The 25,994-nt window shown below is 36.0% G+C and overlaps 1 protein-coding gene across 1 annotated transcript in view; it reads left to right on the top strand.

The window, feature by feature from the left end:
- The first annotated feature begins 9,012 nt into the window (after window positions 1-9,012).
- Window positions 9,013-25,994, top strand: part of LOC107289403 (ankyrin repeat and sterile alpha motif domain-containing protein 1B) — a 114,292-nt gene continuing 97,310 nt past the window's right edge. Inside the window, exons 1-2 of the mRNA XM_015818158.1 lie at window positions 9,013-9,146; window positions 18,617-18,697. Coding sequence (XP_015673644.1) covers window positions 9,013-9,146; window positions 18,617-18,697 — 215 coding nt within the window. The remainder of the gene's footprint in view (window positions 9,147-18,616; window positions 18,698-25,994) is intronic.

Raw genomic sequence — 25,994 nt, 5'->3', positions numbered from 1 at the left:
ATCAGTCACGTATTAGAAAGTATCATGTAATGTTTAGATGTCAAAAATCCCAGATTATATATTCATCTTAATCCTAACTTCAGGCTATGACATAATTCACTTGATCGTATTATTTCCAATGTCTCTCCATATAGCTAAATAACTTATTAGCTCTGCATCATCAGCATACATCACTGAGCAATAAAAAAAATAAAACCAGTACAACTGCTGATTCAATTGTTTCCTAAATTTAAAACAGTGTATTCCAGAATTATTTGAATATATTTCAATTAATATATCCAATAACATCTTTAGAATTGGTACTATTTACTCTTACTTCAGTTATAACCAATTGAAGGAGGCATCTACTCCTATAATGAGGAATCTGTGAAGTTGGTCCTGGGATTTGGTTATTTATATCCTACTTTTCTCTAGAAGCAAAATGCAGGCTTCTGAGGCAACCAAACACCTGGAACCCTGTCCCTTTTTAATGTGCATCACACATGTTGCATTCACATAAAAATGGAGGTGGGCAAGTTTCAATTGCCTGGTTACACCTGCCATTTTGAAGCCAATGACACACCGCTGCAGACACTCCTATGCTAACAAACATGTGAGGGTAGCATATTCAGCAATAGGACATATTTTAGTTAAACGTTTGAAGCCATTTCATTTTATCATCAGTTGCTAAGATAATAGTGGATCTAATGATAAATTAATTCAATTATATATCATAAAATAAGATCCTCCAGTCCATCTTATATAATTAATGATTTAGGTTTTTCAAAAGCCGATTTAGTGAGTCAAGCCACACACTGTTCATCAAGTGATCAAGCCACACACTGTTACACATAATTATTACATATTTGTATCTCATATTACTTGTTTAAAAAATCTTCCTCTCTTTCTCCACATTTCATCATTTCCACTACTAAAACAAAAATAGCATTTCTTGAAGCTGGCAGCAAAAATTAAAATTCTTCAAAGCAAATACAGTGTTCGACATTATGACTCCATATTGGATATTTAGGTATGACTATGTAGTATATTGATTTATTGTAAACAATTGGGAATGTGCTGTTAAAAAGATAATTGTAATTTTTTGGTTAAAGTTAAAAACTTTGAATTCTTTAGATGAACAAAACCATACAGTTTTCTTGACAATAGTACAGAAAATAATTTGTCATTCTCTTCCAGGGTGTTTTTTAACAAGCTTACAGACCTGGAATTCTGTATGCATCCAGGTACTAACCTGGCTTGATGTTGCTTAGTATGTGAGATCAGAGAAAGTTGATCAGGTATTGCCAGCTGCTGTTACCATATTGAAAATTATCATAAAAATTACCATCAAATTGTTTTGGTGAAATTAGTGTCAAGCTCACAAAAAAGAATATAATGATAATTTCCAAACACTCTACACAGTTTTACTAGGCTTAGGTTCAACTCAACTGAAAACTTGAAGACACAAAATGGGCCCAGCTAAGCTAACAGTAAACAGCCCAATCAAAGAACCACCAAGACTACTCCCACCACACTGATAGGGCAAGACAGTAGTATATAAAATGAGAGCAAACCCAATTCCCTACTAGCATTGATGATGTTACCTAGTTCAGTAATGAAATATATGCAAGAAAACAACCAAGCTCAGAGAGCATCAGGGACTTCCCAGTTCAACTCTGAGCTACAAATATTCTCTTCTATCATTATGTTTATATGTTCCACACATTTTACCTGTTCCTGAGAAGCAACCCATTTTGTGCCAGTAGTCTACCATTTAGTTATCTCTAATTATGATCTCAGAAACCCAAATCTCTTCCTTTGAATCTATTTGTGCAGCCAGGCATTTATTTCTAATATTATTTTCTTTGAACTCTTTAGGTTAGATGGATACATGTAAAAATCACTTGAGATCCCAAGTACCTGAGCTTCTTTCTTAGATTTTCAAAGTCCATGGTGATAAGTTGTAGCTTTTCCTTGCAAGATCAGAATTGTCCATCTATTCTTCTATTGAATAGCTGGAATAGTGAACTACTAGTGGATTTGATACATGCTCCTCACACTATACAAGGTAACAGTTCTAATAATCACACATTTCTTTTACTGTAGTTTCTTGTAATAGCAAATTACAAACCATTACGAGTCTTCTCTTTGTTTTCTGTAGGGTGAAGATGCAGCCACTCTGCATCCTACCATCATCTGTTTTTCTTTCTTGACTCACAATCCGTTTCTTTTATGAAGACTGGAATTTCTTAGTTTCAAAAGTGCAAAATAGCTTTTATGTCTCCTATTTCCAGCCGCTACTCTGAAAACTGAGTTTATTTCTTTCCTTGTCTTACTTCTGGGCAGTTGATTCCTTTGATAGGCTCAGCTTTAGTGCTTATTTTGTTTAATCTGATATATCTTCATTCTTTTAAAGTATGGTCAATTATTGCTGCAACCTTCTGACTTTTTCTTCACGCACAACTCCAAATTTATACATACAGTACTGCAAATATGTCAATTTATTTTCATGTAGGAACACAAACATGCTACAAGCATTGCAAGTCAGAAATGATTAATCTTGTTCCTTCATCTTTACTTTTATTTCCTAAGGAAATACATATTTAAAGGCTTTTATTTCTTTTTTCGTTGTTCTCTTCTCAAGCTCTCAACTTGTCACATGCATATCACTGATAGAAAATATGTTAGGGATTCTCCAAGATATGTTAGGGTCTTCTGCTATCAAACTCTCATTTTCCCAGTTCACTCAATGAACTTGCATCCTGGGATCTAGGTTTCTTTACTTCTACACTCTCTGCTTACTCAGCAATAACACATTGATTTCCATGCCACAGTCAGTAGCTTTCAAACCATATCTTTTGCAGTAAGAGGTTCTGCTAAGGCTGAGAGACAAGGTGCAGTATCTCTTCTAGATACAGATATTCAACAGATTGGAGAGATAGTTTTAGGCTTATAAAGAAACCAGTTCTTATCCCGTCATGCAAAACGACTGAAAGAAAAAAAAATCAAAAGCTTCAAAGAGATCCAGGATTAATGAACTCACTAATAAAGGAGGCTGGAGGATTCCTATCTCTGTTCTCAAGATTCTGTATTCTAACTCCTAATTCTTGGTATTAAAACTCATTAAAGAAAATCCATGTGAATCTTGTTTCTTTGATTGTGCTTTTCTTGTAAGAAGCTTGATGCTTGCAATGCACGGCTATAGAAGGATAAACTTTTCATTCTAACAGCTGAACACACAATCCTTCGGTACATGCAGTTTCTGTAGTCGCTCTCTTCTCTTGTCTCGTCTAACTGGAACACTTTTACCAGATTTGTTTGCTTCACTATTTGTTTACTCAAAATTAGATCTTGGAGGAACCTGAAAGAGGTAGTTTTACACCAAAATTAATGCCATCACTTTCCTTTCTTCCATATTACAGAAAGGTAAAAGCACGTGAGAGTTATTTGATATCGAATTCCACCTCTCATCAACCTAGTGACCATAATTAATGGATGAGATGATTGGGGATATTTTGTCCTAAGAGTATGATATATTGATATATGGTATACCATAATAATGTGTCTTAAAAATTAAAACACAACATGACTCAGAATTGTGTGCTTTAAAATAAAATATTAAAATTATAAGCTCTGCAGTACAATAAAATAGATAAGTAACATAAAATTCAGTGTGGAAAAAATGAATATGACAAACTTAGGGCTCTTCCCAACACTTTCATTGATATTCGTTCTACCCATTCTTTAGAATCATGGGGGTCCTTCTCCTCTTCCCTCCCAGGGATTCTGCTCCTGATATCAAGGGAAGAAGGAGGACAGAAGCCACCTGTTCTTCCCTGCTACCTGCCTGCTTTCTCCCATGGCTCGGATCCTTTGCTACCTCTCTACCAAGGAGATATTTGCCCTTAGCTCTGTGTCTGCTGCACAGTGCTGCTGGTGCCCCTGGTGGTAATGGTGTCCCTGGTGATGATGGTGGCAGCAGCGCTCTCCTGGAAGTGTGGAGGCAAAGGCATTGGCTACCTTCACTCTGGTAGTCAAATCCTAAAATGGCTATAGAGGCAAAAAGGCCCACAGCTGAATGAGAGAGGGTGATCCTGCAAGGGAGTCAATTGGAACCCTACAGATGACCGACCTCCTTCAGGCTTTTCTTCCTTGACATAGAACATTTGTATAGAGGAGGGCTTAATCCATTTTCTACTGAAAAATATTACTTTCTTACATTAACTGTTTGATTTGACTTCAGCTTGCCTCAGTGGCAGCCTGGCCTTGAAATGGAGACTCCAGTGGGAGGACAGGTCATTAAGGACTGGTAAGCAGTCCATCTCAAAGCAAGAATCCTTTAATTTATTAAAAAGGGTCATCTTGATGAAACCTGGTGTTTAACATAAAGATAGACAATTTAATGAACATTTTTGAAATAACATTATTGTGGTTATTGTGTAAAGTTCAAAGTATAAAGAATAATCCACTAATGATGGAGGTCTATTGAGGAAAATAAGGAGAAGCTGGCTAGTTCCATTTGTTAGCACCCTAACGACTCCTAAGAAGTATAAAATTAGCATCTTGTATGTGGTCAATCTGACATTTTGCTGCCGAAAGATTTATCTGACATTTAACTGAACACAATATAGTTGTGTTTGACTGCATGTGAATCCTTGAATTTAGCCAGCTTCATGGTTAATAGAAGGATTACCTGTGATATAATTTCCAGCCTGTAAATCAAGAGATTTATTAACTGAATTACATGAAAAAATATTTTTATAATTTTTCCACCAGAAAATAAACTGTAAATATATCAATAAAGGAGAATGTTTGTAATTGTAAATATCTACTTTTAAACAAGTTATACCAGACTCCATGCCTGGTATAATTATACCAACACTGCTGTTAATAAAATATTAAGCCACAACAATGTAAAGACACACTAACACTGTAATATAGGGGACAAATAGTCTACCCTTTCCTTATGGTTCTGGACTGTATATTAGATGTAGCAGATGACTCTGCCATATGACTCTGGGGGGAAAGGAAACTGCTAACAGATTGTCAGTTTTTTCTTGGTGTGAAAAGACACATTATAATAAGAGTATAATAAGAGGCAGTTTGGTGTAGTGGCTAAAGGCACTGGGATAGGAACTAGAAGACTATGAGTTTTAGACATGCCTTGAGCACATTGTTTATGTTAGAAAGGGCTAATATCAGTAAAAGGAGGGGGGCTTGGAGCCTTGTAGGGATATGGAATTTAGATGCACTGGTCTAATCATAGTAAGGTCATTCCATAGTATTATCAAACCTTATAGTGTGGCTGTAAAGGTCATATTATGATTTATATTGCTTTATTTATCACTCCTATGTAACATTTCTGGGGTATATAATCCATAACCTTGCTTAGTTCAGGGCTCTTTGACATTCTCTTGGTCTGAAGCCCGTGGATCACTGCAATTTTGCATGCCAATAAAAGATACTGTGTTGCATCTATCTCAAAATGGGCATTTTTCCCATAGCAGAAAGTTGGATCAGATATAATGCTGTTTTAAACCAAAAAATTCTGTCCCTCAGTTGAACTCCCGGTGACATTTTGATATATTAGTTTTGTAATTTTATGCCAAGTTTTTTGTTTAAGAAGTATGATTGCCTGATCCTATCCCAGCTTTATCAGCATCCTGAGAACCTCAATTTAAATAATTTGTCATTTATTTCAAATTTCCAGGAGAAATAATATTTATCTGACAAGGTAAGATATACCAGACTTTGAGATGAAAAACAGCATTTAGGCAATATCTGAATACATACAACCATGCCCTTCTTTTGATTGCTATAAGCCCTGCCTCCAAACATAGAGCAGAGTTAACTACATATTTTGCTATCTGGAATTCTTAGGAAACTAATTTGAGCTGTCTCCAGTTTCTCATAGTTGACACCTGGATTTAATTGTACTCCTTCGAGAACCTGTGCCAATGTCTTGGCTTCAAAAGCTTCACAGCAGCTGGTACATATTGAGCTCTTCTAGTGAAAAAAAAAGGATTGCTAGGAAACCCCTCTGAGTATTCAGAGCAATCTGGACAATATGAATATGGTGCTTCCCCAAAGAAGGTAGCATGAACCCCAAGTATTTAAAATGAAGTATTATATTATTATTATATAATCTTTGACATTCCATCAGAATTTTACAAAATGCATAGTATTTGTTTTCTCATAGTTAATCTGTAATGAGTATTCTTAAAAAAAATGGACTACTGTTCCCATAGCTCTTCTAAGACCTACCAGTATCTGCAATAGTATAACAGCATTGTCTTTGTAAAGTGGTATAATAATTCTGTTTAGACTGGTTTAGGAAATGCCTTAAGATATCTATTGTTTAACCCCTTTACTAGTTGCATTGAATTTTAGAGGTGTTCAGCCACAGTTCATGTTACACTCAAGCTTATATTCTTATGAAGTTCATTTAATAGGCTAAGCAACTGTTTATAAATTGTAGACGCTTCAAGTTTTTCTAGAGATGGAGTCCAATGCCTGTTTTGATCTACAAAGGGCTGACTTAGGTGATTGAGTATATTTTTCTTGAGTGTATCTATTCTTGAGCTATCACCAAGCAATCTCCCTGAAACCTTACCTGTATTTCTCCTAGGTCCAGGAGGTTCTCTTCTAGCAAGTCTCAGAGTTTCTTATAAATATGGTTATTTAGCACAGATCTTATTTATTAGGCTAAAGATGCTCAAATGGCTGGATGATCTTTCATTGTCTTCTTCTGGTTAGGGATAATTAGGACTATTCCCCTGTTCTGTTAAATGTGCTTTGTTACAGTTTTAAATCCTGCCTCTGTAATAGTGTATGCAAATAACATCATATTTGAAGGTAAATATATTGGGTCGTGATTTTTCTTTCCTCAAATATCTTATGTTCTAAGCCATTCTTAGCATATTTTAAGCAATAAAGCAACTCTGAAATGTCATGCATTACAAGCAATTTAGAGAAATAATTGGAAGCAATCCGATTTTAACAATAAACAGGAAGGTTGGTAAAGTATATATATTTAGAGCACAGCCCTCCTTCAACAACTACTTATTATTATTATTATTATTAATCACATTTATATCCCGCCCTTCTCCTAGTGGACTCAGGGCGGCTTACAGCCAGTTTAAAACGGAATAACAATACAATATACAAATTTAAAATGTGGTTAAAATAAAATATTAATATAGGCCTTTCTTTTTTAAAATTATTTAAAAACCAAATTTAAAATACCCCTTAGGCCAGTCCTGCCAGCTGAAATAACCATGTCTTGAGAGCGCGGCGGAAGGAGGGGAGATCCGGAATCACCCGGATCTCTGGGGGTAGTTCGTTCCAGAGGGTGGGGGCTCCGACAGAGAAGGCTCTCCCCCTGGGGGTCGCCAACCGACACTGTCTGGTTGACGGCACCCTGAGGAGACCCTCTCTGTGGGAGCATATCGGCCGGTGAGAGGTAATCTGTGGCAGAAGGCGGTCTCGGAGGTAACCAGGTCCGATGGATTTTAAGTTTTAATTTCCTAGGAGTAAGTTAGAATTAATATATAAAAAGTATAGTAATCATATTAACTGTTTTATTTAATTTAAATGAAATATAAGCTTGCAGACTAGCCTCATTAAGTTCTTTAGATTGACCTTATTTTCTGGAGTGCACTCTCCAAGATATCATTCATATGACAATTCCAGCCCTTCACTCAAGAAAAATACACAATCCTGCAATGTAATTTCATATTTGTAGAACGGATGTTATGTGGCCTGGTGTTTAACTGGTCAATTTTTCCCTCTAATCCTTCATACTTCCCAAGTACAATCTTTTAAAAATAATCGTCCCCCTAAAACTGTTCAGAAGGCTCATCTTCGTGGTGACCAATTACAAAAAAGGGGGGCATACAGGGAAAAAAATATGGAAGACAGAGATAGTAGTTTCTAAGGTGTACTTTTTTTAAAAAAAAAAAAACCCAGCAGGGTTGCAACAAAAGGACCTTCATTTAAATGTATAGACGTGTCTTAAAATCTCAACTCATTTTATAGTAAGATGAAAAAATTGGAATGGTCTTCAGTTACACTTCATTTTTTCGAACCGCAGCCAGTGTTACCCTTCCTCGCCACTCCCGTCACAACGTTAGTCGTCGCAATAGCACATCATCCATCCTTCGTTGAATCGTTTTTGTTTACTTTCCGGAGTAATCCTCCTGTCGGAGAAACGCTGCCGACTCCCATTAGAGACTCTGCCGGCGCCACTTCCTTCCAGCCTTCTCCCTTCCTCTCTCCATCAGCCCGATTCCTAAGGTTAAGTCTGCGGGAGGGAGAGTGAGCGCGCGCGCGCGCAGCTCGCTGTACTCAGCAGCTCTTCTCCATCAGGCCGCGCGCGACGACGCCTGTCGTGAAGCGCGCGCATTTGCGCGCGACACCGCAGTAGAGCGCTAGGCGAGCTGCTTGTTGGCGCCACCGCCGCTATTTGGGAGGGCTGGATAGCTCGGGGAGGGCAGCAGAATCCCCATTGCGTCAGGATCGAGGGCAAGGGCACGCCAATGGGAGGGAAATAGGGGAGGGGGGCGCAGTAGGCCGGCCAGCCATTCAGAAGCGGAGAACTCTTGTCTCCTCAGCAACCGGCCTAGATAGCCAAGGCTGCGCCTCCCACATCACGCCCTGCTGTGGTCTTCGATGCCTTCTTCATTCTTAACCTGCTTCAGCCTGGCGGAGGAGCTGAAGCTCTCCATTCCTCTTCTCGGAGCTAACATATCGGGGGAAGGCTCCCGTAGCTTCTTTTCTCTTCCACACTCCACCCAGAAATTGTCTAGCGAGGGGTGCTTTTTTTCTCCCCCCCCCCCCTCCTCCTCTTCCTCCGCTTTCCGCTAGTCGGTGAAGACTGTGGGAAATAACCTCATTGCTCAGTTCGCTTGAATGGAGAGCGGGGAAGATTGTTTTTCTGGCGAGGGCTGCTGAATGGGGAGACGGGGGGTAAACGCGCAGCATTTCTGGAAGGGTTGCCGGGTGGGCAATAAGATTCGCTGATGATTCCCGACCATGGGCAAGGACCAGGAACTGCTGGAAGCGGCTCGCACTGGGAATGTGGCTTTGGTGGAGAAACTCTTGGCTGGCAGAAAAGGAGGGCTCCTGGGCAGTGGATCTGGACCTATTCCTTTATCCAACTTGCTGAGGTAGGGATACGTTTCCCACCAGGTCTGGGATAGTAACCTTCTCATTATCATCATCATCTTCATCTTCATCATCATCATCTTTACCTTCCTCTTCATTCTGGTCCCTATTATGACTAGTAACCAAAAAAACCGGTTTATCTTCTGAGCATGTTCAGGTGTGGAAAGAGGTTTGTGTCGTTACCTATGATGACATTAAGGCAGTAGTCTTTGGGTTTCTTTCTGCCAATGCGTCAGAAAGTATTTGATTGGGTGGGTTTCTTTTACCAATACAGAACTTTGGCATGTATTGGGCACTCTAAGGTACACACTGGTATTATTTCTTCCATTTTTAAAAGAAATCTCTATGACCACCCATTCCCCCCCCCAAAAAATTACCCAATCTCCCTCCTCATTTAGGACTGCCAGATCAGGGCTGAAAAAAAAACCTCTGGTTGACTTCTAAATGTCAGAAAAGATATAAAGGTTTTCTGTATCCACTTTCTGCCACCTAGAGGTCATCCAGAGTTTTGCAGGCCTGCTACTTACTATTCGTAATTGTAGCAAATTCTATGCTGATGGCTTTTCCAGGATAAATCAGGTATATGATGTGGTAATGTGGCATATTGTGAAAACATTTGAACTCCCAACTGAGAGGCTGTCTCTAAAAATTGGCGTACATTGTGTGCAGCAGGTGATCAAGGTTTCTAGAACTATGCAGAACTGGATTAGTAAGCATTTTTAGAAGGAGGCAACAAACTTTTAATTCAGAAAGTGTGTAACATGTAGAGTTATGTTAATATGAGACATTAATGATATATTGCTAAGTATACAGTGGGTAAAATGTTTTTCATAGTTTTAACTAGTCAAAAGATTTCAGCACACTTTAAAAAAAATAGAATTACACTAACATCATGGTATATTAACCTAAAATTTTAACTAATAATTCAGGTGCATCATCAGAACAAATAACAATATTTTGAAGTAATGAAAATTGTTTCAGTAATAGGTAAAAAGAGCATTTAATTTTCAAGGATTCTTCGCATTTTGTCAACCTGCCCCTATCTCTACAAATACAATGTTTAAAATGGTTTTTAATTGTTTCATTTTTAATTATAATCAGTAGTAGTTTAGTTAGCTATGCAATTTTTCAGAGCGGTAATAGCAGAATTTTTCTTAGCATACATGTAGCATGTTATATAGTAACTTTAATACAATATATAACCTAAGTAAAAAGGGTAATATAATGTGAGCAATTTAAATACATTTTGAATTTATTTGTAGCATTTGTGTTTGTATGTACACATCTACAATTTTTATATGTAATGTTCATCATTTCATAGTAACTCATCTATCTTTACTGTAATTATTATTTGGGTAAGATTTGCTTGAATATTAACAGATTGGTAGCTGTACAAATCTTTTTGTTCACTCATGTTCAAAGACTGAAGGAATATATTTATGACAAACTTTGTGTAACTTGCTATTATAAAAAAGTGATGATTAATAAATTTAGAAAAATACATTACTTTCTATTGACATTTTTAATTAAACCCACAAAATGTTTTGTTAAATTAAACAATTATATGTTCTCTCCTTTGGCATTTAAAAACAATGTACAGCATAAACTGCAGAAATTTATATTTTTTAAAATATGTATATTCATTTTAGAAAAACTGTTTCTAATTTCTAAGTATTCAGATAATAGTATAGCAAATATATATTCCAAGATCAACCTGTTAGGTGGTGTAATCATTTTTCCTATGCATTACTTATAAGTTAATTAGAATATGTATTGATATAAAATGTGAATTATATTACACATTAATTTAAATAAATATTAATGGTTTTAACTTTCCTTGGTAATATCATTATTTTATCTTTCCGAAAGTGAAGGTAAAGAAATTTTGCAATACACTTTGGGGAGGAAATCCCTGAGTTTGGTGTGGTAGGAGTTGGTACATTCCAACGACTCTCTGCCCAACTGCCTTGCTATGACTGAGGAAGTTGCCTGGATAGGCAGTGAAACGTCTCTCAAACTAACAATAAAAAATTAGTCCAGTTGCAATGATTCAACCTTTAGATAACTTCAGACAACCTTCAGATTTCAGCTATGTATTTGAGTATTGACATCCATGGAAAAAATCAAGAGGGAATATAATATATTTCCTTTAATACTGAATTCAGATTATGCTGTAAATACAAATGTAATAAAGCCAGTTATTTGGAACACAAAATACCTTACATTATTGAACATCTAAAAAAAGTTAAACATGTCTTAACCAAGAGGTTTTGGTTTTGGAAACCTATGAAACATTAGGAGTTATTGACCTATGGAATACAGATTAAATCACTGGAAGGATGGGACATAAAATTAAAAGCTGATCAAATTGGCTTCCTCAGATCACTAGCAGCTGATAGTATAAATCCTGGAAGTGGGAATGATAATAATACTACAAGGTTAAAAAAAAAACCCTTTCTGAAGGTTACTGAAATTTTAGCAGGGTTTGTTAAAGGGGGGGGGGTATTCTTTTTTTTTCCTTTCTCAAGAGTCTCAGTAGTTTTTGCTATAATCAGCTCTAAAACAGAATTCTTAACTGTTATTTAGTATACTACAGGTAGACTTCAGTGAATTGAAGTTTTCTACCTTTGCATGGGAAAAAAGTAGAGGTTTCTGCCTCTCATGGATTTAGCAAAAATTACTGTTTGTGCACTCTAAATAGTGTATATTGAACCCGTAGCCTAGCTTATAAAAGTTAAGAAAAATGCTCATTTATTCCAAGTATTATTTTTCTTTTCAATGAAATAAAATTACACAGTGCCCTGTTCATGGAAATATCTATTGTGATAAATATTACACGTGAAAGTGTATAGCTAACTATATGTCTCCTGTATTTTAATAAACAATTTAACCCTCCACTTTCTTCTTTATAGTAAATTCTTAAATATGTTGTATGCAAAATATGTTGTGTGAAGCATTAAAGTTGCATTTTCAGGAGGCACAGAAACAATCCAGATTATTTTGAGGATTACATTCCTGATCCTGCTTGAATCTCCTTTGAAATCTGAGGAATTTTAGAAGATATTCCTTAAATTAATAGTATATTCTGTTGTTATAAAAGAGCTTCTTGGATATGTTTGTACAGTATGGCAAGGTTTAACAGCATTATTTTTAAAGTTGCTGATCCTTTTAATGTTAGAATGCTGATCAGTTCCCAAGGCCTCCTGAAAAAGTGAAGTTATTAGTAGCTTTTAGAGTTAGGGGAGAGGGGCAAAAAAGTAAGAAATCCTACAGACAGCATTTTGTGTCATAGCCCTGTTTTTATACCTTATGATAGGAGGGACCTTCAGCAGGCACTCCCTGATCATTCAAATTGGCTGGATAGAATCTATCTGGAAAAGGTGGTGGTTTTTTAAAAAATACTTTGGTTCAATGCCACATAATATAGGACTTTATAGATAGTGACCAATACCTTGAGCTGCACTTAAAAATAGTAATAACCACTGCAGTTTCTGAATGGTATAATGTAGGATACCAAGACTGCTCAGAATGCACTTAGGCTGCTGCATTTAAGACTAGCTGAAGTTTCTGGTGGTCCTCAAGAGAAGTCCCATATAGAGTGAGTTGGAAGTCTAGTAATCCAGTTATGAGATTAGGAATATATTTGTGAATCTCCTCAATGTATCCTGTTCAAATTTGACCAGAATGGATGTACCTACCAGAGGGAGGCAAAGGCCATCTTGGTCACAGTTTCTGTTTGTTCTTTTTGAGAGAGCACAACCCCATTGAAAATCAGTTGGTATTATTATGAAATCAGTAGGCTTCTGAATTAAGTCATTTCATTTTGCTTGAGTCCAAATCTGTTTCTCTTTGAGTCCTAACAGCATCCAGGCACTGAGAAAGGATTTCTATTGCATCCTCTATTTCTTTGGTGACATACCAATGTACATCATTTTATAAACATTCTCTTAAAGATTATAATAATGTAAATTTCAGTTCTTTCAACCACATATAGTTCCAGCTGTATATTATAACCAAATTTTTAGCCTACTTTATCATACTTCACTTGGAATGGTATGTGAAAAAGACCTTGAGAAACAAGGTGAAGAGATGCTACTCAGGGAACAATCAGATAAGAGAGGACACAGCCGGCAGCTGCCTAATGGATGGGGAAAGAGGCTCAGAAGGGTCATCCCTAACTTCTCAGACTTGAAAGAAAATGGCAAGAGATTTGTACTGTCAGACTTGCAAGATTCTGTTAACGTAGTCTTATAATAAAGTAGAAGTAGCTCAAATGTTCTATTTCCTGTCTAGCTAAGAAGGCTTACACTTCTTGTTCTTCTGTTTCAAATTTCAATAGAAATTTGTACATTTTAGAAATTACATGTTCATCATTTGTACATAATTGCATTTCAAACTCATGTTAAAATCCATAAACTCATTTAAATCTTTCTAATAACTGTAAATAAGAAAACCATTGGCAAGTACGTAATCCGATTTTCTCTTGATTCTATATTGCATTTCCATGTGTTTGTCTAGTGTCATAAAATGCTGCTTGCACTGAGAGATACAAAGGTGTTTTGGGGTACAACCTGGGTGTGTATTTATATTGTAAAGAAAGAAATAAAATAAAAAGAATTGATTTCTCTCTTCATAACAGCACGTACAGTATAAATAGTTTTACCACCTCTTAAAATACAGCAAATGATGTCTTCTTTTCATATCTCTTATTTATAAATAAATCCAGAAAACTTTCTTCAGTCCTGGTCAGCAAAACTCAAATAACTCGATTTCTTCTATTTTTTTCTTTGTCTTGTCTCACAAAATTCTTGAAAACTTTAAGAAATCTCTTTTTGTAAATTCAATATAAGAAAGTTATCCAGGTTACCTTTTTTGGTTTCTTGATATCAGCTGGTTTTATTTATATACCCAGTCTAGCATATCAGTTTCAATCCTATCCAGTAAAACGTGCTCCTTCTCCATATCATTAATGGCAGACACTCTTAAAATTAACTTCTGGATCATTTGTTCACAAATATCCTTCAATATGTCCAATGCACTCAGTCATTCAAGCCCTGGTCATCTCATGGTTGGACTATTGCAACATGCTCTACATGGGGCTATCTTTGAAGAGTATCTGGAAGCTTCAGCTGATACAGAATACATTTGTGTGGCCCATGTTACATCACTATTCCGTGAGCTGCACTGCTTCTGGGTCCAATTCAAGGTGTTGCTTATCACCTTTAAAGTTCTTCATGGCATGGGTCCAGATTATCTGAGGAACCTCTCCCGTGCCAGCAGAAGAGGCATGTGGTGGACCCCATTGGTCAAGGAATTTCAACTGGCAGAGTCCAGGAGAAGAGCCTTTTCTGCTGTGATACCCATTCTCTGGAATATTGTGCTCCCCAAGGTGAGATCCACACCCACCCTTTTGGCCTGGCTTTGCCAACTAGCCTGGGGAAGTGGCATCCTGGAGTTGGTTAATACATTAGCAATAGTAATAGGACTTAGACTAATATAGTGCTCTGCAGTGCTTTTACAGCACTCTCTAAAAAGTTTACAATGTTAGCATATTACCCTCAATCTGGGTCCTCATTTTACTGACCTCGGAAGGATGGAAGGCTGAGTTAAACTTGAGCCAGTCAGGATCGAATTCCTGGCAGTGAGCAGAATTAACTTTCCAAAATCAGTGTTCTAAATCAGGGCTTTTCAACCAGTAGTACGGGTACCACCTGTGGTACATTGGCACCTGGCAGGTGGTACGCGACCATCCTAGAAAAGTGGTAGCGGGGGAGGGGAATGAGTTGAACCGGTGGCAGTACCGCACATGCCTGAGTGAGAGATGGCTGGAGCTGCAGGGCTGTCGGCTCAGCGGAAGCACCAGGATCAGCGCCAGGCTCCAGCTGGAGCTTGGCGCTGATCCTGGTGCTTCTGAGCCCAGAAGAAGCGCCGATCAGCTGGAATGTTGCAGCATCTCTAGGGTCTTGCGATTTACATTCAGATGCCTGGCAACTGATGCATATTTATGATGGTCACAGTGTCCCAGGGTCATGTGAAGTGACCAAAACCTGCTGCAACCACCCAGCAGACAGAGGAATAAAAACCAAACACACACCCCACTCCACCCCTGCTGCCAATCCTCAACAGAAATGCTCACAACAATGAAAACCTCGGACAGGAGGAAGAGCACCGCCGGGTGGACAGGCAGGTGTCTTGCTCGGCTGTGGCTTGGGGGGCACTTTTTTCAGTGCCATTGTAACTTCGAACAGTCATTAAGCGAACTGTTGTAAGTTGAGGACTACCTGTACTTCATCACTTTTTTCCTTTTTTTTATCAACTTTTTGACACCTTGCTAGGTGACTGGTGGTATTCGGATATCACCATATCTTAAAAGTGGTACAATGGGTGAAAAGCTGAAAAGCCCTGTTCTAAATACCCTTTTGCAGTTTATTCCAAAAAGAGAGATTTTTAAAAATCCTTAAAATTGTATAAAACTTCTTTCACTAAGGACTGAAGTGTAATAAAACTTGCTATTGTGGAAATTCCTAATATCTGAAAAATAGTTAACAGGCAATTTCTGAAATGATTAAGAAAGGAAGTATGTGAACTCAGAGTTTATAAAGGTGCTAACTGCATTTTGGGCAAAGATGACAATCTCTCATCTTCCAGAGCAATAAACCTGCCAGAGACTGTCTCACAGTCTCCTTATGAGGAACAAATGTCTGGGGCACTTGTGGGTGATCTCAAGTCCTTTCCTTATCCAGAGAGGAATCACAAAGATTATTCTTGTCTATTTAGACTGAAGTACTTAATTTCTTTACAGGCTAATCCCAACAGTTAATGTTATCATGTTTCTTATCAGTACTATGCTACCATAGGGTCCTAAAATTGTGGGTGCATTTGTGAGTGTTAGAGGAATTGTTATTTCTGCGTTTCATGATTGTGAGGTCTAAGGGGTCAGGAACAATTCATATTTTATTTAAGTGATAAAGAGATAAGAGATAAAGGTCTAATAGATTTAGAAAAATGTAACAAAACAAAGTCTTATGAAGAGAGATTGAAGGGGCTGGTATATTTAATCTTGAGAAAAGATGACTGAGACAGATTATAACAGCACTTTCAAATGCCTTAAAACTGCTGTCCATCCATCATTCCAGAGATTTAAAAATATGTTTTATTACAGATTATGGTGAGGGTAACTGTTATATGGTATTTATATATCTAGGATAGTCCTTTAAGATATTATTAAATCTAAATTACATAGATTTAATAGAAATATAAAATAAAATAAATATAAAATAAAATGCTGGATGAATAAAAGAATTTGAAGATCAGTTTAGTAAAAATCAAATGGAAAACTAATAATAACAGCAGAAATAGTTAAAAGTGCAGTAAAAAGAATTAAAACAGGATATCATGGTTCTGTCAACTTTGAAAATGAGCATGGCTGCGGCCATCTTCCTTATTCATTTTCAGTTGACACTGGACATGTCTTGTAAATGATCAATTGCATGGCTTTTTGTTCAAATATCTGGTTAGCCTACCTCAAATTATAGCTAAACACTTAATGAAGTATTACTTAAAGGAGACATCAACAATTGGTTAATAACTGGCAAAATGTATCTCGTTCAAAAAGGACCTACAGAAAGAGACAACATCAGGAAATTATAGGTCAACAATATGCTTGCCTACAATGCTTAAACTACTCACAGATTATATTAGAAGAAAATAACATCCTTCCAGTAGAAGAGAAAGGAAATAAAAGGAAAAATAGAGGCACAAAATGATAACTTCTAATTGATAAAATAATTTTACAAAAGCCGAGAAACCAACTTATGTTCTGAATTGATAATAAAAAGATATTTGATTCATTACTATAGAATTTCATCATCAAATGTTTGGAAATAATTGATGTCAGTAAAAACATTAGAATATTTATAGAAAAAGCAATGAGACAGTGGAAGATAGAATTCGTGGTTGGAAATGAAAATATGGGCCTGTCAACATTAGGAGTCATTAGAATGAAACCTATAAGTATCTAGAAATTTTACAGTTTGAAAACATCAAACATTGACAAGTTAAAAATGTGACTAGTAAAAAATACATCCAAAGGGAGAAAAAATTGAACGGTTAAAAGCCATTAATACCTGGGCCTTAGCTGTTTTATGGTACTGGCAGTGCTTTCAGTCTATTCTGGTAAATCATGGAAGACATTCTTTCTATTAGAAATTGTAGTTATTTACTCTAAATTTAACTTTATTGTTGAGAAACTAAACTACTTTATATGTGAAAGTCATGGTAGAACATTTATGAAATAAAAGCCCTTTGTTAGAATCAGTTATTTATTGTTTGCATTGCGTCTCATGTCTGATTCAATTTTTGTTTTTTGTTCAAATAATCTATACATAATTCAGGATGGAATAGATTCCTTCAAGCTATTATCCCAGTTTTCTGTTTTTCCCTAGTTATACCTGCCCCTTTTTACCTGTTAAACCCCAATCAGAATCTCTGCATGAAACTCTACATGAAAAATAGTGGCTTTTTTTCTCAATTACTATACAACATCAGTGTTTAACACTTGGGAAATTTTGCTAAAGTTTCATGTTAACTATAACACATATCACAAAATCCCACCCCCTTTCTTATTAGTTGTATTTGAGGTTAGACCTAGGGTAAAAAAAACTAATCAGGCTGTACAAACTTAATAATTTGTAGTGAGTTTCATATACAATACAAAGAGGGACGTTCAAAAAGAAGGGAAGTAAGCTGCAGGAAGAACTCTTAGTTCCAGTTCATGCAAAACACAAATGTAACAAGCTTGCCATTAATAACTAAATAAATATGAACATTATGCTGTAATTAAATGTTTAACCAGCAATCTGTCCTCTGAACTGTTAACTCTTTTCAGAACCTTTCTCCCCTATTCTTGGGTAAAGGAGAAAAAAAATAATTCCTTAGTAATTATAAATAATTACTGGAGTTTCTTCTATACTATAAGTATTCTTGTGAAAAGAATTTTATTCCTATTTATTTATTCCTGATCGACAAATTCTTCAGTTTACACTTTGGGATACAAAGTATGTATTTCCAATAGGAACGTGAAAAGTCAGCTTTTCTGAGATGGTAATTTTTTCACCTGGGGTTGCCATCAGTATGAAAGTTCCAATATATAAACTAGTCATACCTTGTTTTTAAGAGTTAAAATTAAAATATTACTCCTTTACCTTTATGACAAAAATAATATTTTTATTTGTTCCATATTAATCTTTAATAATTTAAAAATGTTTGTACCTTTATATTGTTACAATGAAATGTGTTCTTTATTTTCATATATAAAATACATACCATGTTTTTAACTGTTAAAATTAAAACATTATTCTTTTACCTTTATAACAATTAAAATGTCATTGATTTATTTCATAATAATATTTAATCCTTTATTAAATGTTAATAACTTTGTGCTGTTACAATGGAATTTGTTTTTTATTTTCAGCATCTGGCGAGGACCAAATATAAATTGCACAGATAGTTCAGGATACACTGCTTTACATCATGCAGCTTTGAATGGTCACAAGTAAGTGCTATATTACTATTATGTTGGAATTAGTTTGTATTGCATGTTTGTATTGAAGCTAGGCTGCATAAAATTATCATATTTTTGTGTTTATGTTGATTTTAGCAGAATATTTATGCCAGTTTTGCAATTGAAGAAGCCTACTATAGCAGGATCTACTTCAATGATTAGTAAAGTTCTATATAGTGACTTTTTAATGAACAACACATGAATAAAGTTCAGATATGGACTAGGTTGTTGAGTCAATAAGTTTTTAGGTTTTAAACTTACATTTTTCATAACTAATTAGATTTGACAGGATAGGGCCTCTTTGAGACAAATTAGATTTCTACTTTATTTTAAATAGCAGTAAAAAATCTTATTTATAAAAAAAATGATCTCAATAATCTTCATTCTTACATTGGCATTTTTTTATATAATCTACTGCAATGGGTAATAGTTAGACAACACAGCTGCCATTGGGGGAAAAATATCTGTGAGGGTCATTCTTCAACCTAATGGATGGATTGTGCTAGTATGAAGGTGGATAAGTATAATATTGTTGTATGATTTCTGGAATTTTGGGTGGCTTCCCAATAGCTCTTGATACCACTAAGTATTTGTTGTCCTGGACTGATTTTTTAAAATATGTTTCAACAGTACTATTTTGTGATAATTGTTTCTTTTGGTGGATAGATATTAGGTTTTAACAGCTAGTATTAGGTGATCAGTGCCTGTTCCATGTCTATGATATTTCCTGAAGTACTTTTGGTCTTTTTTCATTATATCTGTGGATTTGCAAATATACTAGAACTACAAAAGTTTCTGTCACCCTATATATTTTGTTATATTGCTGCATTAACAGCATAACATTGTCTTGTTCATTTATTGAGGTGATGTCTTATAATTATAACTATTATAACAATAATTATAACTATTATTTTCAAGCCCTTAGCAACTGCTCAGAATGAAGCAAACTAGATTTTCAGTGTTTTATTAACCTGATTAATTGAAATAAAAAATAGGAGTTATGTTATAGAAATCTTGGTGACTACATACATTTATGGTAGAATTCAATTTATCTCTAAATTCATTACAGTGGGGATTCCTCAGTCTTTTTGCTAACCATGTGTTGAGACTGCTGGATTTTTTTTTTCTTTTGATAAAGGAAGAATGTGCAGATGTCCCAAACTTGTAATAGTTCCCAAACTTCCATGCTCTTTCCATTGTCGTTTGTTGTCCTTGTTTTCCTTTGTTTCCTCTTTTGTTATGCTTTTTTCTCATGCTAATTTTGCATCTCATCCTTATTTACTTCTGGTTTATAGGCCAAAGAGTTCTTCTTTGGAAGTTTTACAACTACAGGAACATTCTATGAACATTAGCAGAATTAAAGTTGATACTCTTGCCATAAATATATCCTCTTACTTAACAGCAGTCTTTGTAAGGAAACAATTTCAGTGGGTGATAGTGTGGCTAAACAAGTATGACATTGTGTCTTCAGGCCACCATCTACTCAAAACTGGTGACATTCTTGCCTGCATATATTCTAGGCTTGAAAAAACAGGAACTGTTGCATAAGACTTTGAGGAGACTTTTCAGGTGTCCAGCCTTGTACATTTAACTATTCTATCATAGGCTTTGCTTTCAGCTCCATTATGAATTTCAACTTTGGTCATGCTTCTGATACTATCTTCAGTATTAGTAATGAACACAAGTTGTTAGATTGACTTACAACAGTGCAGTCATTTGTCTGTCTTGTAGTCTGAGGCCAAAACTATTTTATTCTTCTTCTATAGTGCTTAATAGTGAGGTAGAACAAAACAAAATAGAGCACAAACATGTGTACTAGAATGGACGTTTTCTTAATGCCAACACTTTCAACATTGACAATTTTAATTCCTCTTATAACAGCATTTAAACTGAAATTCTTTTGTCATTAGTCCAACTCCATGAGTTTCATTTCAGTTCCCTTCATTAATTCCAGTGCTTGATAGGATTTCCTCAGTTCTTGAACTTTCACTTTTGAATGAAGAACAGCCTATGAAGGAGAAATAAATAATAATAATTGATCACTTAGCAGTTGCCCTCCATTTCTATTGTCTTGACTTGCTCACTCCATTTGATAGCTCATTCTAATGTTGTTTTTTGGATTAGAGATTATACCCAGATTTGTTACACTTCCCTAGAATCTTACTGTTCATATTATTTAGATTACCTAGATTCTGAATTTGGGGGGTGGGGTGTGGGCAACATAGCAGGGACAAATGCAACTTTGCTTTTGTTGCTTTCCTTCTCAGAGCTGCTTTTCTCATTCTCATTCTCAGAGCTGGGGCTGAAGTTCTGCAGGCATTGAGAATTGAAGAGATACTGCCCTAGAGAGTACTATGAGTCCTATTCAAGATGTAGGTAAGGCTGGTAAAAGTTGTCATGATTGTGCTGACATTCAGCCATATATATAAGGTGGTTTCACCTTTATCCAGACTTTTAGCATAGATCACTTTGATCAATCAATAATCTTTGTACTTGTCTCCAAAGAAGCTTACCCAAAAACTGTTACTAGTGTGTCATAATGAGATCTGTGATTTAATATTTTGCCATGATAAATTGCTGATAGCAAATTGTGCAATTTGGAGAAAATGACCAGACAAATGAGCTGAAAGTAAAGCATGATAATTGAGTTCATTCTAAAATAAATCCCTGAAAATGGTGAGCATACAGCACCTTCCCGGATTAGGTCTTTCCTAAAGTTTCCTAAAGTTTCCTTCTGAGAACATTTTCAATCTATGATTAACCTGATTGATCATTAGCTAAACCTATAATCTAGATTTACTTCTCTGCTACCAAAAGGTTCTGCTAACAGTACATATAAGAACAGGTGCTTAACCTTAAAACCTGGTTAGAGCAGACTGATCACAAATTTGAGCTAAACTACTGTATATCAAGAGTGTCTAAGCTCCTTGCAAGAAAAGGAACATGAGAGAGAATATAATTGTTCTGAGAGAATCTGATCTCCCAAAGAGGTTTTATACTTAAGGGTGCATATGGATATGTTTTCAGATGAGGAGGCAGAAGACAATAATCCTGGATTGGGTGAGTCCAGCAGTGTTGGACTCCATTCTGGTTCAGACAAATCCAACAAATCCCAAGGAATCCTTGCCTACCCCTACTCCCTGTTTCTAGATTCTGCAGTTCAGCTACCCAGTCTTAAGTAGAAGTGTGTGATAAAGATCCAGTAGCAGAGATTGAGTTCCATAGGTCGGAGGCTTGGCAAAGAGCAGGCCAACAGAAGAGCAAACTCTAGTGAGTGTTGTAGCTTATCTGCACATTTGGGTGGAGACTTGGCATTGTTGATTTATTGGCTTCAGTCCTTAGGAGAAAATGCAAAGAACAACTTTTCAGGTCTCAGATTTATTGGGTTTATCTTGCTGTGTTGTGCTTGGAAATCTAGATTCCATTCCATCCTGTTTCCTGTCTCTCCCCTCAGATTTGTTGTTTGATTATTCAGTTCCTTGTCTTAACCCATACCAAATCTGCTGACTACATCTACAGTTGCTGTTCTAAGATACTGATAAAGAGGACTTTTTGCTTCTAAAAGATTGTTTTGCCTGAGTTCCTTTATTGCTCAATTGTGGCAAGAAACCAGCCTGCTAGCTTGTGGCTGGCAACCATCAAGACCAGCACAGAAAAGTAGGTTAAATGTGTTTAAAATGTGAGTAGGTGTGAATTCCTATTCAAGTAGTAACCATCACTGCCTGGAATAGAAGAGATTTCTCATTAAGTTCTGCCACTTCCCTTTCTTACATATCAAAGATATATCTAGGTGTTGCCATTATCTGTTGTGATATTTCTTATCTCTTTTGGAGAAGGTCTTTTTATTTTGTTTATAGGTATCACACTATCATATGGAACAGTTTCTTCATAAATAATGGATATATTATAAAGCTCGTTTCAATTTTTCCTGCCAGCACATTTTGTTCTAGAATCTAGTATTTTATTTCTTCTTCAAGAAGCAATATTGTATAATTAATTCCATCCGGTAGTAGACCTGTACCATTTGAATTTTAGTTACCTAACTATCCTAAATAAGTTCAGTGGGTATAAGGGCCATGAACACTTTCTTCTTTACATAAACTTTTCACAGAGTGAATCTGGAAAGCAATTTAGATATGAGTGGTATTGTTCATATAGATAATTCTAAAAAATATTTACTTTCATTTACTCACTAAGCTGTACCAAATATATTCCCTGAAGTTTTTTTTAAATTTCTATTTCATGGCAGTTTATCAGAATATATTAGAAATTACTAGTTTTTCTATTTCCTGGAGAACCTACTCATTGTTTTATGCCAATATCACATGAATGCAAAGAACTAATTTCAAACAAGCTTCTCAGCAAAGCATTAGTTCTTAGTCAACTTTCCTGTTCCTTCTGGAAAAGTCTGTTTTTGTTTTTTCTGGCTTCTTTTTCAGCCATTGAATCTGCTTAGGGCTATCTGTTTATTGCTCAGCAATCCACCCACTCCTCTCATGAAAATGCTGTATGATAGAGTTACTGACAGTCATAGCGTTTAGAAACATAAAAACTTAGAAAGCTTATAGCAGAAAAAGATGTAGTGGTCCATCTACTGTATGCTCATCTGGATGTTAATTGCTAGTGAGGAGGTGTTTTGGTCTTTTTGTTCCCTTTTGGACTTGTTGATTGTCTCTTTTGCATAGTACTGTATGTGAATGTTGTTTATGTCAGTGTGTCTAGTGATAGCCAATTTGTCTGAATGCCAGACTTCCAGGAATTCTCTGGTGTTTTTTGAACTTGGCTTGGTCTAGCACGGCCACAGTTTCCCAACTGAAACTATGCTTAAGTCTGTCCATACGTTGTGACTTCATCAAAACGTCATCAAAAAGTGTCTGACCACTCAAACTAACTTGCAGTCAGAAGAAATGATGAAAACTCTTTAATTTCACAACATATGAACAAAGATTAACATCAGACCAATAGTCAAGAAGTAAACAATACCCCAATCAGCTCTAACATTAAATAGCTCAACCAAAGAACCTAAGTCCCCTCCCACCAACCCTAACAGAGCAAGCCACTAAAATATAAATTCAGAGCAAACCCCACTCCTTACTAGCACTGATGTTACCTAGTTTGGGTGATGAAATGTCTTCAAGAAAATAATCAAGCTCAAAGAGTACCAAGAAACCCCTTGTTTCAACCCTGAGCTACAAATATTCTCCTTTATTGCTAAACCTGGAATATAGTCCCCTCTTAGCCATTTTACTGTTTTAGAGAGAAACTTTTATCCCTGCTCCTGCTTGGGAGTGCAATTGGAAGATTAAGTTAAGGGTTAGGCATGTTGAATTCGAAATGTTTGAATCCTCCATGATCAGACTGCTTAAATAATATTACTACCGTCTTTTATCTGAACAAACAATACCCAGAATATTGATGGATTTAGTCAGTGCTTTTTTTCTAAAAAAAAAACCAAAAACGGTGCCAGAACTCACACACGTCATACAATCCGCCTTGCCTACCCTATAAGGTTCCATCCAAAAAAGGTGCCGGAACTCCGTTCTGGGCGTTCTATGAGAAAAAAAAGCCCTGGATTTAGTCCAGGATGTCTAAAATGAGTGTTACCATGCAATGTGTGCTTATCATAGTGCACTGAAAAAAGAAAAACTTTTAAGCTATACCCATATAATATTTTTTTTTTATTTGTCAAGCATGGGAAAATCAGAAGTCCAAACAGTTCAAATGAATATAAAGGTTTATTGCAAGTTTATGTTGTCTACAAGAATCTGATCTACTAACAGTTAAAGAAAATTGGGGTATATAAGAGTCAATGGAATTCAAGATGTTCTGGACTTGATCTCTTGGGCATGAAGGGAGTCAAGAATGGTGATATGTTTGATCCCTTCCTCAGGCTCAGCCTGTTCCTCTCCTACAGAATTATTGTAAATTATTGAATGATTGTGAAAGTAACTTCCTTGTCAGAAGTCTTGCCAGGTATTCACAATAATGCAGTCTGCAGACTCAAATCTTTTCAATATCCATTCCCATGAGGAAGAAATGTTCTTGTCACATACACTATTTGCCACAGACCATTGCTTTGCTGAAAACAGAAAAGCTATTGCTCTTTTAGAATTACAAGCAAAATGCCAGAGAAATAACTGGACCAAGGCTTGAAAAAAAACATGTTTACCATTTCTTTGCAGCCCCTGATTGAACTCCAGAAAAAGAAAAGTCCAAGTCCTTTATTTCAAAAGGATTTTATAGCTGCAGAAAAAGATAAAACATTATGACCACAAATGTTTTATCTAGATTTGTGATTTGTATTTCTGTATCATGCTAAAGTTTACATGTTTTTTATTCATAAAGGTTGACTGAAAGCATATTCAAAAAGCTATTCTTTTTTGCCTCTAGGATATTCTTGAGATCTATAATACTTTGTAATATTCTTAGTAAAGAACATTTACTTTGTAGCAGACTAGTGCCATCGTGTGGCATACCTGGAACACTGCATTTTCTTTTTTTGAGAAATTCTGTTTTACCAGTTGAAGAGCACTGATGATGTTACCTAGTTGGGTAATGAAACATCTGCAAGAAAATAAACCAAGCTTGAATCTATCTACTCAGTAAGATCTAGTAAAAGAGAATTGCTGCATTTCCCACATTTGGGAGAATGTCATCTACAATGATCTCTTGCTTGAGCTTTCTTAGAGTTGTCTTACGTACCTGGAACTATTCTCAGGTACAGGTGATCATTGGTTAATGACTACTCATTCAGCAATGATTTAAACTTGCAATGGCACTGAACAAATTATATTTATGACTGGTCCTTAGAGTTCCAGCCATTTCAGCTTCCTTGTAGTCAACATTTGCAACCTTCTTTGCTGGCTTCCAACAAGCAAAGTCAGTGGGAAAGCTGACAGGAGGTCACATAATGATCATCTGACATCCCCACTAATGATCTACAATGATTCACTTATAGGCAACTTTGAGTGCTGGAATTGCTGTGGCAAAGTGGTATCATGTGATGTCATGCTTTAAGACCACATCGCTTAGTGATGGCTAAAGCCTATTGCCATTGTTAATCAAGCACTATTTGTATTCATACCATATCCTTCGTGTTATGTTTTTGAACTGCTGGCTGTTCATGGCTGTCCAGAGAAACAGTTAGGGATGCTTTAAGATTCTGCTGCCCAAACATTAACACATCAGGGAGACATATTATACTTATATAATTATTTTCTATGTTTTAATTTTTGTTATTATCAGTAAGCTGCTAGCCTCTAGGACTTGAGTAACATATACACTGTGG

Source organism: Protobothrops mucrosquamatus, unplaced genomic scaffold (genome assembly GCF_001527695.2).
Source record: "Protobothrops mucrosquamatus isolate PMUCROS unplaced genomic scaffold, P.Mucros_1.0 scaffold687, whole genome shotgun sequence".
NCBI lineage: Eukaryota > Metazoa > Chordata > Lepidosauria > Squamata > Viperidae > Protobothrops > Protobothrops mucrosquamatus.
This window is presented reverse-complemented; position numbering and strand designations above follow the sequence as displayed.